Below are 16,838 nucleotides of genomic sequence, written 5' to 3' on the forward strand. Positions count from 1 at the left end.
AATCTGAAGGTTGGAAAGAGGGGCAGATGACAACTATCCTAATATCTTGATAAATAATGTGACTTCCACTCAAAAGTCAACAAGGAGTCACAAGGAACGTTAGGAGGAAATGGTATGATCAGTTTTGTATATAAAAATAATTTTTGAGGGTTAAGAATAGAAAACGAATTTAAGTAAGAATAATCAAAGCAGGGAGACAATAGCCAACTCATTTTGAAAGGTAGTAATACAGATGTGAAGGGTAAACATTTTAAAGACTTCATACAAATCCTGTAAATTGCAATTGCTGCATCGTACAAATGAAACTCAGTCTGCAAAGTGTTAAGTAATTTCCCTAAGCTAAGTAGTTCACCAAATTTAACAGCAAAGATCCAGGTGACGGCAGGTCAACCACATAAAACTGCTCAAATAATATTCCTAAGCGTTAAAATGAAAAATGTACTGATAATTACCTGCTTATGATGAACAAGCTGCTTTCTGATTTTCCTGGAATATAATCTATCCAGGCTACTGCTGCCTTTTGATGATCTTGTTAAACTCTGAGTATGCAGATTATTGTTAATAAAACTCCACTGGTTACCTAACAGGAAAGGAAATGACTTATTAATATTTCCATTGAACACATTGTAAAGGAACTTGCAAATATAAAAAATGAAAAACACTAGAACAAGTGTGACGATCACAACAAAGCTGCTATAGCCAAGCACAGCACAGCAAGAAAATCATCAGATGACTGACCCTAGAGAGATGCAATCACCGTCACTGCACTGCACTAACCTGCACTCTGAATGACTGTAAGACATGAGCTCTCTGCTCTCACCTTCCCTTCAGCCTGGAATTCATCTTCTTCCACAACATTAGCACTAATTTTTGCACAACACAGTTTGAACAGCAAATACTACTGTCCAATCAAAACACATGTTTTTACACAGAGATCAAAAGAGGGTACTCAAAAATTACAACTAAGAATTAACAAACTAAAGTTAAATAATTAAAAAAATGAAATTATATTCATTTTTTTAACTGTCTGGAAAATTCCAATTCCATCTAATTCATTTAATACCTTACTCTACTAATAAAGAATCTCTGGTTGTTTATACAAGTTTGTTTAACCTAAATCATCTTTTTTTTTGGTACTACCCATTACTGAAGTCTTACTTCAAATTCTTCAAATCCTGACAAGCCATCAATGTTGTCACAGTAGATGAACAATGTAAAGATTTCCAAAGCTATTCCAATATTATACTGCAGTACTGTTCATTGTAATCCTACATCTAAACTCTGTACTTTTTAATAGTACAATCACCAACATATAAAAATGAGTTTTCAAAACCAATAAAAAACAAATTCCCTACCCATCATTTTCCAAAACAAAATAAAACAAAAAAAACCCCTAGTTCAGCTATAAAACATTTCAAGAAAACTGTAATATACTGAAATTCTGACAATATGTGGAATTCCAAATTTTATAAAATTTTGTAAAGATAATTTTCACATATCAGATTTAATTATTTCAAATTCTTTAATGAAAAGCATTGTTAACTGCCAAGAGTAGAAAAAAATGGGTACTGATGCTTGATTGCTTTATACCTTATAAAAGAAAATACAACTAAAAAAAACATAAAACTAACAAATTTCTCTGAGCATTAAATGCATCTACACTTGTTCAGGAAAACATTATATTAAAATAGAAACACACACAAGAATGCCAAATAAATTTCCATTTCATAATTCAATCATAGCTCTGCTTACTATAAACTGTTTCAAAGAGCAACAGAAAAATTTTGTGAAAGGCACAGTTGTATTTAAAAATGAAAAGCTGGGCCCAGTGCAGTATCTTCGTGGCTAGAGTCTTCGCAATGTATGCATCGGGATCTCATATGGGCACTAGACCACGTCCCGGCTGTTCTGCTTCCCATCCAGCTCCCTGCTCGTGGCTTGGGAAGGCGAGAGTCCAAAGTCTTGGGACTCTGCACCTGCGTGTGAGACCTGGAAGAAGCTGGTTCACCCGTGAGTGAACCAACAGATGGAAAATCTTTCTGTATTTCCTTGAATCTGCATTTCCAATTAAAGAAAAATCTTTAAATCATAGAGTAAAATAAAAATGAAAATCCATGACCAAAGGAGCTTGTCCATCAAATATAATTTCTTTCCTTAAATATCACATTTTACATAAACTACATACTGCTGGGCATCTCCATGTCACTAGCCAGATCAGGAACACCTGCAGAGTAAGTCAAACGTCCCACCAACACATTAGTATAAACTGTGGTACCTGTCAGAAACCTCTCCCTGTCTTTACCATTCAAAGGCTTCTTTGCAGCTGCTGCTTCATCTTCAACAGTTGACACATAATCCAGCAATCTGGACACCAGCATAACCACCCAACTGATCATGGGAATATCTAGTACTCCTATACAGCAAGGACAGGAAAAAGAAAGAGATCCAGGTGACTATTAGAGCTCATCAGCTGATAAAACAACTGAGATAAAAGGAAAACCCTAAAGTATATCATATAACTATATACACTAATGCTTAACAGACTGAAACTATCAATTAACAAATCAATTACAAAAACACTAAAGAAAACTGTTAGACTTAAAAGCTGTAACTCAACTTACAATTCATATAGAACACATTCTAAGATTTTAAAATTTTTCTAACAATTTTCTGGCTGAAATGAAACTCATTATCATCACTGACCAGAATACCAATGGTTCATTAAAGCTTAAACTTCTATGACAAAATTTGGTTTTAGTTGTGACAGTACAAAAAAATCATAACAATATCCAAGTGTGAAGTGCAAATAAAAAGCTATAATAGATTTATGAAGTACTAATTCAATCAATGAATTTACATGAAAAAAACAAATGTGCAGATAATGGATATTTTTAAGTATTTTATGAAAGCAGTATTTACTGGATTCTTAGGTTTTTACTGAAGACCACTACCTTCTGTCCGTCTATGCATGGGTAACTGTGGCTGAAGAGGTGACAATAAGTTATCCAGAAGATTAAGTAGGCTTTCTAGTACTCCACTGTTACTAAGTGACCTTTGTCCAATGCAGGAAAGTAACATGAAGACCCTAAAAATAGATATTAAAAAATACCAAGCAAGATGATGTTAAAATAAGCTTTTTCCAGTTATTAGTCATAGAATTATCCACAAAGAATTAAACAATTTTATCTTAGATTCAAAACACACACTGAACATATAATGCAGAAAATACTTAAAAACATCGTGTTAGAAATTGCACAGGTTCCATTAAGTTCAACAGGAACATTACATTTGCATCTTGCACAGTCATCCTCAACATAGTGCTGTCTTTCATGGGGCATTCAGAAGACTAGCCAATGCCTACTTCATTGCCTCCATACTTAATATTGACAAGCAAAATTTCAAAATTAGACAAAAAACTGAAATAAAATCACTACTAACAAATACCTCCAGCATTTTCTGACCTACCTATCTTGTGGAAAGATGAGAAGCTGCTCTGAGTTGTATAATTCCTGAAGAACATTGGAAAGAAACTGACCCCACCATCTTTCACCACCACATAGCTGTACAAGCAGAAGCCCAGTGTGTAACCGTATCTTTGGGGTTCCACTGATGCACAGGTGTTTGAAGAGCTCCTCACAAGCCTGGGCATGAAATGTGCTCTGCAAAACTGCAGGAACAGAGTGTCCTAGAACAAGAGACAATATAAGATTTCCCATTTAAGACAGTGGTACAATCACAAAATTTGCACTTACATACACATTTGTCTTTACCAACAGACTATATATATTATATATAATATATTATATTATATTTAATTTCCCAATCTCCTTCTAGATGCCCATGTATCTAGAAGCTCATTGTTAAACAACAGGTGGAAGAGATGAGCCAGAACTTACATCTCCTCTCTGTGGAGCTAGGTTTAACAGGAAGACACATGGGCTAATGGTGGCACTGGGCATTAGGATTTGTATCAGTGTTGGCTAGTGCTCCGGGAATGATCCAGTCTCTGGCAAGACTATGATGATACTTTATCAGGCTGATTATCTATGAAAAATCTTCAACTTTAACAGTACTTATCATTTTGCCAGAAACACAATGATGTATATGTTAATAGCATAATCCCAAGAAACAAAACCCACCAAAATCAACTCAAAAGAAAACAAGAGGGGAAAAATGTGTGACTCTAAGCAGACATTTCATCTTTCAGTTAGAATAGATAATAAAACATCCAGAAAACAGTAAAGATCCTAATTTGCAATTAAATCACAGAAAACACAAGTAGACTTTTCCAGCCTTTGAATTACAAAAAGCAAATACCAACCATTGGAAGAGTGAAGCAGGCTGAGCAAAGTGTCCAAAAGGTATCTGATGGTGGTCCTCAACTGCTCCGTGGAGGACATCTGAATTAACTCTTCTGGATCTGATGTTTCACTCAGCATCTTACGACTTGAACCCAAAGCTACTTTGAGCCTTTGCACTGCATTATGAGCCAAATTTAGTTGAAGCTGTAACTGAATACAGTCTTGGTAAGCAGAAAAAACCCTACTGTCTTCCTCCACTGCCTTGTTTGGTTTTCGTAAAAAGTACTGTGCATTATTGGCACTGTTGAGAGGAGGAAGATCAATACTTTGCAAAAGAGCTTCCAGACGATGACAAGCCAAGTTGTATCTGTAAGTAAAAAAATAAACTAACGCTCGCAAGTTTCCTTAATACATACATACATACTGAAATTAATTTTTTAAAAAATCTACAACTGTTAAAAAAGAATTACTCAATGGTAAGCAACAATAAATTGATTCAATTACTTAAGCACAGTGTTTCCATGCATTACTACTGCAAGGTGCTAGTGTCCAACTTTCCTTCGTTTCCATAGAGAATTTTTTGACAAACAATACATCATAAAAAACATAATTTCAATACAATTAAAACACTTGTGTAAGTTTCTACTAACCTGCACTGTATATCCTCCTGCAGAGCAACCATCATTGTTAAATGCTGATCAATCTCTGGCTGGTTTGCAGACTCGCCCTCTCCCCTTAGAGGATCATGCATTAATTTCAGTTCACTTTCCCAAGGCAAGATATAAGTATGACCATAGTAAAATCCTAAAGGAATTTTGGCTCTTGCATTGGTACTGCCATAACGTCCAATGACAGTGATCTGAAACAAAAATTTATAAACATCCATAGTAATGTGCCATAAAAAAAATCTGAGCAATGAATTTAGATGCAATTTATACTGTAATTACTTCTTATCAGGGTAGTTGTCAATGAGAGTCACAAATATGGAAAGCTATCAATTTACTTGAAGTAATTTACCTTCATGAATCTGCACACAGGAGGTGGTATTAAATCATGGAGAATCAGGGAATGAGTGCTTATATCAGTTGCTACCACCAATCGCCTCCCATCTACCTCTTCTCCTAAAGTCCAAATGTCAATTGATAAGGAAGCCAAGTCTCCACAAGTTGGAATCAGAACATCTGTCAACAGTATTGATTTGCCAAAATCCAAAGTCACAAATCTCCTGGCTCCTATGACGGAAATAGTTCACAAAAAAAATGCATCAGTCACATGATAAGTTAAAAGCAGCTTAAAGCATTCATCTTAAAATATGAAACCCACTTACTGAAGTACAGAAAAGAAGAAAAGTAAGTAAAACTACCTATATCAATTCCCATTCAAAGCCTCAACCTATGGTTAGCTTAGAATCCCAACATTTAAGTCAAAAATTACAAAGGAGTGTTGCTGTGAAGGCAACCCACTATACATGTAAGCTTCAGTTATTACATTACATCCTAAAAAACTAAAACAGCAAATGTAGTATGTTAGGTCTACAAGTAGTAATCTCCTTTTCAAGCACTCGATATTCTTATAGTTTGACAACTTAGATATATCATAGATATCAAACACTAGTAGTTGGCTTCAGTGCTCCTTTTTTTTTTTTTAAGAAAAAAATATTATTGGAAAGGCAGATATACAGAGAGAAGGAAATACACAGAGAAAAATCTTCTGTCTTTTGGTTCACTCCCCAAGTGGCTGCAATAGCTGGAGCTGCGCAGACTCAAAGTCAGGAGTCGGCAGATTTTTCCACGTCTCCTACAGGGGTGCAGAAACGCAAGGCTTTGAGTCATCCTCTACTGCTTTCCCAAGCCACACACGCGGAGCTGGATAGGAAGTGAAGCAGCCAGGACACAAACCAGGCACATCAAGGCGAAGATTTAGCCACTGAGCCATCACATTGGGCCCTTGGCTTCAGTTGCCTAAAGCCTAACTAAACTTGTTGAACCGTAAACTATATTGGGGTTAAAAAGCAAAATCAAAGTGTGTCTACAAATCACATAAACGATCATTAAAAATTGTGTTGGAAAGGCCCTCCAAAGGAAAAAGATGAGTGTTTGCTAATGAACACATCAGTGTCTCATTAGCTCAACAAGGTAAATAAACCGTAAATTTGCATCTCTCATTTTACATATATTAAAAGGTTAAGTTCATTTAGTTAATTAAACAGAAAGAAGATCATTAATAGTACTATAAATCTTTCTCACTGCCAAGGTAAGCAGAGTTAGCAAAATTGCCAACTGTACTTTTTCCCCCCGGGCCTGAACAGTCTTGCTTAATTAACACCTTAAATACAAGGGAGTAAATCGGGGAGACCAAACCCCCAGCAAGGGTAAAGCAGCAGGAGGAGGAGACAGAAAAATGGGTAGACACGCACCCTGGGATGCTATAACCCTGCAGGAGCTGAAGTCCCCACCGTCTCCCACCAGGACCTGGAGCTGATCCCCAGCACAAAGGTGGGCCTGGTCTGTGCGGCAGGTAAGTGGGCCAGCCCCCTTAAGCTACCCACAAGGAAAGCATCTCCAGTGACTCTGGGACAACAGTGGGTAGAACACATTAAGAATAAGGGCCACCAAAGCTGCCACGTTGCCCAGGAGAAAGTATCGAAAGTACCCCTCTTTGCTGTGGGAGCGTCGCGGGGTGGCCAGTCTTCGGCCCCAGCTCCTCTTCCACCTCTAACTCCTGCCAAATCCAGGAAGCCTGGTTGGCAGCAACTTCAGCTATAGGGCACAGGTCTGTATGGTGCTCAGAATGCTGGTAGAAGAGGACATACACAGAACATCACAACCTGGCTCTCATCTGCCATTGTCACCATGCTGTCATCAAACAGGTGCCAGCTCACATCACTGCACTGGCTGCTACGGTTGTTGGGCAGGCAGCACAGGCAGCAAAGTGGCTGCCAATCATGCCTCTGTAATGGTTGATGACAGCCGTACAGGTCATAGCACCAACCACATTTTACAGTGAAATAAAATACCAAAACTTGTAGTAATAGCACTATTTTTGATGAAGCCAGTTTGCAAAAAAAAACAAGGTAATTACTAATACTCTTCTAAACAGAAGTACCTTTAAAACCAAAAAAACAGAAACAAAAAAAGAGCATAACTCTCCTCCATGGTAGTCTCATGTGTCACAGTCACTTACTTACATGGAAAAAGCACGCTGAACCGCAATACAAAGAATTACTCAGATGTCGAAAGGCAACAGAGCCACAAACTATTACTCTAAATGATGTAAGCATTAATAGAGCTGCCAATGAACAGTTAGTTGATCATAAAAAACTACAAAACATTCAATTAACTATCCGTGAGACTCCTCCTTTCAAACCAGGAAACATTCCATTGCAATAAAGCAAAGGTGGTTTAATTGATAATAGAATGAAAACTACTACTATGAGCAATAGCCACCAATACTATTTAATTCTGATGTCACTCAAGTACAGAAACAGAAATTGGTAGTGCTGTAGGTAAAAACTGTCTACAAATAAAAGCACCTATCCTGGCAGCAAGACTGGGCACAGCAAGTCAAGTCACTGACCACAGAACCATCTCCACACTAGAGCACTGGTCTGAGTCTCGACTGCTCCTCTTCGGATCCAGCTCTCTACTAATATGCCTGAGAAAGCAGTGGCAGGTGGCACAAACAGTCCTCTGCACCCAAGTTCGAGACCTGGAAGGGGCTCCTAGTTAAGCCCTAGCCAATGCAGCCATTTGAGTAAAGCAGTGGATGGAACACTTTTTCTCTCCCTATATATCTGTAACTCTGCCTTTCAAGAAAATAACATGAATATTTAAAGAAATAAAAATACATGTATCTACCCCAGTCACAGGACTCTAGCACATATGCATGAAACTAAGCAAGGTAAAATTTAATCCAGCTAGAGACCCTGCGCTTTTTTAATCTTACTCTCATTTTATTATACTATAATAAGTAGCAGCTGTCTGTATATACTACATGAATGCCAATTTCAAGAACATATCCTTGACTCCAATTATTGAACAAGTAAAATGGAAGTAAATAATTATATCATACTTCAACAAACATGACTCATGTCCAGATCATTTGTACAGTTTAGAGCTGAGCATACGTGCTCCACAGCAATCTTCCAATCAACTTGTGAACACATGGCTTCATCATTCCGTAATACTTGGCAAACAGACTTATCCAAGAGCAAACGTCATTTATTTGCAAATGAAAGTCAAACTAAAGAATGATAATTCATAAAAGGTCCAACAGGCTAGCCAGGTAAGATGTTTCAAAAAGTCAGTATTTACCTGAATGCATTCGTTCTATAATGATGGACTGGTGAGGTGGAGGCTGAAGAAAGTGTGAAGCATGAGAAATTGCAAGGGCCAGACCAGAACCGAGTGGATTCTAGAAAAGAATAGAATAGAATTCTATATTGATATTATTCTTGCTCTATAAGAATTACCAACAATGCTAATCAATTAACATATCTCATTTCCAGATGTATATTCTACAGCACTATATTTTAAATATCTAATTTGATATACTGAGATACAGAGACGATATAATTTTGCATAATAAAATTAGAGCTTATTTCAAATGCACAAGGCAACACCTTTTTAAAACATAATTTACCATTCTGGACTTGTTGGAATTTTTGTTATGTGCAGCAAGATTGACTGTTGGGGGATCAATGACTGAGCCTGGGAAAAGTTGTGCAAGTTCGGCATTAATCACAACGGATACTGCTTCATTGGGTGGAGTGAGTGGTGGAGTCATAAAAAGTGGTGTTGTTTTTGGAGTGGGTGGAATAACATCAGATGGATGAATGAAGAATCCAGGGGCAGCCACTGGGTTGGAAGGCACAGAGTTGTGAACAGGACCTACTGCTGTTGCTGCTGATGCTGCCGCAGCTGCTGCAGCTGTTGTCTGATGTAACTTGGCTTCCAGCTTTGCTTTCTGTAAAAGAAGTAAAAGCAATATATATAGACTAATCCTGCTGCCTAGGTTGTGAGGAATACTGCATGGGCTTATGCTATGAAGAGAAAGACAAATAACCAGAACATCTCTGGTTTATACTTCATAACTAGGATTTTCTCAATTCAAAGGTAAAAATGAAGCAGACCAAATTAAATGTCAACAGGAAGCAAAATTTTGCTCACAACAATGTATTAACAGAAGGTGGAGTCTCCTGATAACTGACCTGACAAAATTCCATCATTTACTTAGATCCCAACGAACCCTACAAAACAGCTGAAACTATTAAACTTTAAACTAATATTAATCTAATTGGTCCTGAAAGTATTATTTTAGCTTTTACAAGCCAACTAAATAGTTAAAAGGTAATGTTTGATCAGGAGTATCTAATGGATTTTAGTTTTAAGACTCCACAAAAAGTACCATGATATTCTCTGAAATATGTAACCAATAAAATGCATTCATGTAACTTTAACAGACTTAAACATATCACAAAACCTTTACCTCATTTTTTGTCGAAAGTGATTAGCTCAGATGGATCAACCTACTTTCCTTTACGAAAACAACGGTCATTTTTATAGCACTTTTTCAGCTTTTGCAGTTTAGAGACAGCATGAACAAAGAGCCAAATAGTCTCCAACCTGTTGCTGAAGCTTCAAAAGCTGCTGCTGTTTCTCTTGCAGCACCTGCAGCTGTTGCTCGGCTGAAGCCATTGCATGAGAGAGAGACTGCAAAGCTACCTGGGCTGCTGAACTCAGGGCTGTCGAGGCTTCCCCAACTGTCCCAGATGAAAGTCCACCTACTGCAGGAGTAACCCCGAAGGAACTCACTGGCATAAGACAAGGGAAAAACAAAACAAAACAAAACACACCAGGATGAAGAGAAGGCCCACAAAGAAACATTCGAGGCACCACACTTTATCACTATAGTTAATTTTCATTTAAAAAAGAATCTAGGAATTTTAAATAAAGAAATCTTAATGACTTAAGTAATACAGTATTTCTAATATTAGCATTCACATTCTAAGGGATGCAGGAATCACATTGTTTTTACATTGTCATTTTATTGAAAGATAGATGCAAACAGAGAAATCCTCAATCTGCTAGTCTGCCTAAAAGGTCATAACAGTTGCACCTGCACAAGGCCAAAGCCAGGATCCCCACGTGGATGGCAGGGACTCCGCTCCTAGAGCCATCACGTGCTGCTTCCCAGGTGAACAGCAGGAGGCCTCAGAGGAAAGAGAGGAGCCTGGACTCAAAATGGCATGCCAATAAGGTATGTGGGCATTCCAAGCAACAGCTGAACCCTCTGTACCACAATGCCTACACTCACAACCTATTTCCTAACAAATCATCATAAAATCAAAGGTGGGGATGAATCTGACGACAATATGAATATTTCTCACAACTGTTTACTTGCAAAGTTCCACTAGAGAAAGATAGCTGCTGTAACAGCAAACATTAGTGTGCACTACCAGTTTTAGTGATCTGCCAGAGGGCCAAAGTGCTGCGTCCAGTCCTGCCTCCAGCTGCCCGTTAGTGCACCCCCCGAGAGCTGCCCACGTTGTGGACTGAGTTACAGTCTCCCGGTGTCAGCCTGGCCAAACTAGATTGCTCCAAGTACTCAAGGACTGATTCAGGAAACAGACTCTTTCTCCATTTCTCTGCCGTTCCAATAAATAATGCTCTCAAAAAAAGAATAAACCAAGGACTGACTAAATGAAGAAAAATTAACTGCAAAGCACAAAGCTAAGTATAAAACCTACACTAAGTCACTATCTCCTAATTAAGCAATTAGTAACATACAATATGATCTTCTTATAGAAATGAAATTATGAGAAGTAATGTAATTTCCTCATAACTATGGAAGATGGGGGAAAGCTAGTCATTTGCAACCTGGTTTTGTAATATCAAACAAGGGCTATATGAAAAAAGAGTACACAGGAAGGTAAGAGGTTACAGTCATCTTTCAGGACCTTATAATCCCTGATCAGGACTCGGTTCTAACATATGACAGAAAGTCCTCTACACAGTTTTATGCTGGGCAGACGACAGAAAGAGTGCTTGTATATGAACAGAATACATCACAAAGACTGCTTTCTGTGCACGAGGGGAAATGAGTAGATAATATGAAGAAATACTTTTTATTATATTTAAGTTTTAACCTTCTGAAAGTATGCCAGACCAAAAAATGAAGAAATTTTCAGGATACTCACTTTCATGACAAGTATAATAAAAGGACTAATAAATGGTTTTGTTAGATTTTAATTTCTTGGACATCGCATGTTTCTATCCAATTGCGAATCAGTTTCTATACAGTGACTGTTAATAGTTAGAGAAAAACTAATTCTGAACCTTCTAAAATCTACATAATGTAAAAGCAAAATTAAATTCAAATTGGTCACCATCACTGTATAAGTTATGCATTGTGCTTAGTGGCAATGAGGACATAATGACATTCTGAATATAAAGGCACCAAATTAAATTCCTTTTAAAAAGCACTCTTGTAATTATAGAACCAAGTGCAAGATTAAATTTTCTATGACTTCTCATATGGAAACTTATACCGAAAAGGGCAAACACAATCAAACCCTTCAGTTACAATAATACAAACATAAAGCTACATGCCAATATTGTTAATTCTAACAAACTATTTGTGCTATAATAGAACCAACTGCAAGTAAACATTAACCTTACCATGTAGGGGTAAAAAGCAAATCACACACCATAAAACAAACCAAAAAAAATGATAAGTTTCCACTCACAGTCACACTTAATTTTATTTAAGACATCAATAACCTCCATGTATTTAACACATTCAAACAGTATTCTAGAGAAATATCACTCCCTGTTTATTCATCTCAGTCTTTTTTTTACACACATTATAAATGTAAGGTAACAATTAAATTCAGGAAACATCTTTCTAATTCCAAAATTAGCACACAGTGTAGACCAAGTGTGAGTGGCCACCAGTTGGTGGGTGTGGAAAGGAGTAAGGGAAATTGCAGAGTATTTCATTCCTGCACTGTTTCCTTTATGGTTGGTATTTTCCAAATTAAAGATAACAATGCACACAGACAGAAACAAAAGGATTTAAGACAATGCTCTAATGTGGAGAAAGGGTAGGGACCGGGGGTACTCATAGACTGAGAGCAAAATGATATAAAACCATTTACATCCATCCGCATACATTTCCACCAAAAACTACAGCAACAACACTTAGATCATAAACAGATACTTAAATACTTACATTTCACAGTGTTACCATAGAAAATAAATAATAAAAGAAGGTATATACCAGTAAACGTACTTGCATCATCCCTTTCTATTCTGGTTCCATCACTAGTTGACACACAAGTAAAGTGCAGTGGTTCCACTTCCAGCAGTCCAGTCAGAGACGTAAAGCTGCCCTCAGCAGCTGTGTAACTGCTGACCTTTCCGTTTCCTGGCACAGAAACAAAGACAAGCCTTACAAGAGAGGAAGACATTGATAATTCATGTATTATTCCAATTATAATTAGAAATATCTAAATGCACATCCTCATAGTAGCTTTCAACAATGGACATGATATTAAGCAACAGTAGCTAGCAGTTACTCTGTTACAAAAGCAGAAAAGCATAAATGCAAGTTAGTACCATTCACACTAATTAGAAACACCAGGATATTATTTCCTAGAACACTAATTTCAAAACAAGTGATTTAGACTTTAAATGGACAGAGTAAAACACCAAACAATACTAAATATTTCAAAATATTAACAATATTGATCTACATGAGGAACACTGCAATGATAAAAATAGTTCAAGTGAACCTAACTAGCTTAAAAAAAAAAAACATGGAAATAATACATTAACTGCAAAACCAGTCTAAGAATACAGGGGAAACAAACTTCATAGTGGCCCTGTGGTAGCCTTGGGAAGCTAAGTATATACTTAATTACTTTCAAATTTCTTGGAATTGGCACAACTTTAAACAGAATCCTTTAAAAGACAAAGTAAAATACTATTAAATATTTTAAACATTAAAAGCAAGACTAAGTGATCATAATCTTGATCTACAAACTCCCACTGCGGACTGAAATGTGTTCTAAACAATGTTTACTGAACAACAATTTGATAAAAGACTTGGGAGGGAAAAAAAATAAAGTTCAATCCTGATGAAACTTTAGCTTTAAAATTAAGTTTTTTTTAAAGGTCAAGTTCTACTTAAAGAAAAACACAAATAATCAAGCGGAGACCAGTCCTAAGTGACAAAGTAACAAAATGCTTCCCAGAAGAAATCATGAGGGAAATGGGAAGATTAAAAAGATTTCTACAAATTCATTCCCTTAAGGTGGGAGAATCCACCCAGAAAAACCCATGAAGCAAAACCCTTGTGTGACACATTAGAGGAAATGTATGACGAGCCTAAACAGTTCTTGGCCCTAAGAGCCCTCCATGTGCCTTTAACATATTATCAACTCTAACACACTTCCATTCACATGGATTGTGCATCTCTTCATATATACCACAGCAGAAATATAAAAAGTGAGGATATGTTTAGTTTAAGTCATTAAGGAGCAGGCATGGCAGCCTAAGTGGGTTAAACCTCTTGGGAACTCTCCATCCCATATCGAAATGCTAGTTCAAGTTCTTGCTCTTCCATTTTCAATCCAGCTTCTTGGTAAAGTTCCTGGAAAAATGGGAGGGGAACACCCAAACCTAAAACCTGATCAGAGTTTCTAGCAGGAAACTTGGGCTTCACAATGGCCAAAGACCCAGCTGCCCCAGTATTCCGGGAGTGAATAGGTAGATGAAAGATCTCTCTTCCCTTTCCATTTCATTCTGCCCCTCAAGTTAATCTTTTTGAACAATTAAAGCATTTAATAGTGCAACCAATACGGAGAATAACAGCATATTTCAACTTAAAATATAACTACTGTTTAACAAAACAAAAACTTCAAATACTGCAAATCTTTTTAAAATCTGATTTATCAGAAAACAGCTGCAGAATCTGTCCCTGTATTCAATTTGCTTCCTCTATATGCATTGTGATAGAAATATATAAGGAAAAAAATCAAGCCTGAGAAGTGCAGGATGATTTTATTAATCTAACATATTTAGTAACTTGAAGGTGATTTGCTTCTTAATAATTACTTACAGTATAGTATTCTCTGAAATCTTTCAAATGCATTTATCAAACTCTATAACATTAATATCAATTCCCCTAGGTTTAGGCAACCGCCTAGGCTGCCTTGTACCTAGGCAAGTGTTACTGCTGGGAGAAAAGCAAAAGCAATCAATACCTGGCTGGCATTCTGGGCCTAGTTTATGCTAAATTTGTGTGAACTATACCAGTGTGCCAGCACAGTTGCCTACCCTTTCCTTTTTTATTTCTTTTTTTGTTTGTTTAAAGATTCATTTATTTTTATTGGAAAGTCAGACACAGAGAGGAGGAGAGACAAAGGGAGATCTTCCATCTGCTGATTCATTCCCGAGGCAGCTGCCAACAGTTGGAGCTGTGCTGATCCAAAGCCAGGAGCTTGGAGCCTCCTCTGGGTCTCCCACACGGATGCAGGGTTCCAAGGCTTTGCATCATTCTCCACTACCTTCCCAGGTCACAAGAAGGGAGCTGGATGGGACATGGGGCCACTGGGACCAGAATCGGTGCCCATATGGGATTCCAGTGTGTGCATGGAGAGGACTTCAGCCACTAGGCTACCGTGATTTTTTTTTTTTTTTTAAGATATGTGTGGAAGGTGGAGAACGCCAGGCAGGGGAACAAGAACCCAGCGCCCCGAACATGTGCTGCAGATTGCAGGTCAAGTATATACAGAAACATATTGGAATGGGAATACCTGAAGGCATGACAGACAGGAACCAATGACTTCTGGGGTCTTCCTCAGGATGGCAGCACCCACCAGTATATCCACTGACGTGGGTTTGATGATGGGCAGAGAAACACTGGACCGCAGAACTCACCTGAGAGGAACCCACCTGACCCTCATGGGAGCTTGGGCTGGGAGAAGGTCAGGTGTGGCCAAGCACATGCAAAGGTGACATGAGGGCAGGCCATGCCAAGCAGGGCCACTGCACCCACCTGCACAAGTGCAATCTGGGGCTGGGAGCAGGCCTGGCAAGTAGAACTCCTCTACTAGGCCATAACCCCCACTGGTGTGCATAAAGACCAGGTCTGTTGCGGGCCCACTGGGCTAGACTTCAGCACCCACTGGTTCACATGAGATGCAGCTGGGGTGGAACTGACCAGGCAGCTGTATCCACTGGCATAAGTAATGCAACAAGAATCAAGTCTGAGGTCATTCAAGGTGAGGTTTTATGGGGGACTCCCCAACTAGACTGCCAGAGTCAGATCCCAGCCATCCCAGGAAATCACGTGAGGTCTGACCTTCGACTGCCTGTATCAGAACTGGGCCACCTCAGTTGCTGATGCCTGTGCAGTGGACAGTGTGCCCAGATGTATACAGGCGACTTGATGGCCAGCTCATGTTGGCCAGCAGAGTTCATTGACTGCCTTCATCAGAGGATGGAAAGCAGAACAGGCTAGGCAATGGTGGCCAAGCTAGCAGCATGTTCCGGGGTGTGTGGATGCACTAAAGCAGACTTTGTCAACCAACAGACACGGAAAAGATTTTCTCAACACTGGAACAATGAAACTAACAACTATCTCAAGTAACACCCTCAGAACACTCCTCTCCATATCAGGGTCTCTAAGTTGTCATTACATGACTGCTCCCCATCCCTTGGTGCTGATGTGGCTTGACACAGCAAGGAGTGGACCCGTCCTCCTCCTCCTTCTCCTCCTCCTCCTCCCCTCCTCTTCCTCTGAAGACACGGGCGGCAAAAAAAAAAAAAAATTGAAACATGTCCCACTCACCTTACTCCATACATGACCCTCCCCACTACCCTTAAAAAAAAGACCCACATGGTGTGCATCTCTCTCAACTATGTAAATAATACTAAATAGAAAACTGAAAATTATAAAATATATCAATTGATCTTATGTTTTAAGAAATCTTTTCCCTATGCACAATGACGAAACATTATGTGGAAAACTCTGGACGACCATTTCTCAGTGTTAACATTTCATTATCAGTCTAATCACATTCCATCAGAAAAATCATTAGGTACTGTGAAATAATCAACCTCACTCACTGTAGAAGATCCAAGTCCAGAATTCCAATTTTTGCTTAAAAGCTTCACTTTTCAACATTGGAAACTTCTCACAAAATGAAAGGCTATTTTCATTCATCATGAAAAAGTGCATGACATATAACCATGTCTGAATAAACATAGCTTATCTGCAAACCATGTTCTTTCAATTTATTTCTTCACAGAGTTGGGAGTGGAGAAGAAGGGAAAGAGGAATGGAGAAAGGCAACAGGGAATGAAGTAGGAGAGGTGAGGCTTTTTTCTACTGGTTTACTCCCAGATGGATGGTTTTAACAGCCAGCAATGGACCAGGACCAAGCCAAGTGCCAGAACTTCACCAGGGCCTCCCACACAGGTGAAAGGGCCCCAAACACTTATGCTATTCTCCACAGCTTCTCCCAGACCA

The 16,838-nt window shown here is 38.4% G+C and overlaps 1 protein-coding gene across 9 annotated transcripts in view; it reads right to left on the bottom strand.

Moving 5' to 3' along the window:
• BIRC6 (baculoviral IAP repeat containing 6) overlaps positions 1-16,838 on the bottom strand; it is a 195,025-nt gene that overhangs the window by 93,367 nt on the left and 84,820 nt on the right. For 3 of the 9 annotated variants that reach the window (XM_036497048.2, XM_058668106.1, XM_036497052.2), the window contains 11 exons: positions 12,582-12,728; positions 9,926-10,113; positions 8,943-9,266; positions 8,615-8,714; positions 5,319-5,533; positions 4,952-5,160; positions 4,322-4,668; positions 3,466-3,685; positions 2,952-3,085; positions 2,276-2,413; positions 453-580 (listed from right to left, as the gene is read on the bottom strand). In XM_036497048.2, coding sequence (XP_036352941.2) covers positions 453-580; positions 2,276-2,413; positions 2,952-3,085; positions 3,466-3,685; positions 4,322-4,668; positions 4,952-5,160; positions 5,319-5,533; positions 8,615-8,714; positions 8,943-9,266; positions 9,926-10,113; positions 12,582-12,728 — 2,150 coding nt within the window. The remainder of the gene's footprint in view (positions 1-452; positions 581-2,275; positions 2,414-2,951; positions 3,086-3,465; positions 3,686-4,321; positions 4,669-4,951; positions 5,161-5,318; positions 5,534-8,614; positions 8,715-8,942; positions 9,267-9,925; positions 10,114-12,581; positions 12,729-16,838) is intronic. The other 6 variants (XM_004582721.3, XM_058668102.1, XM_004582720.2 and 3 more) reach the window with 5 other exon arrangements.

This window comes from Ochotona princeps, chromosome 8 (genome assembly GCF_030435755.1).
Source record: "Ochotona princeps isolate mOchPri1 chromosome 8, mOchPri1.hap1, whole genome shotgun sequence".
Lineage (NCBI taxonomy): Eukaryota > Metazoa > Chordata > Mammalia > Lagomorpha > Ochotonidae > Ochotona > Ochotona princeps.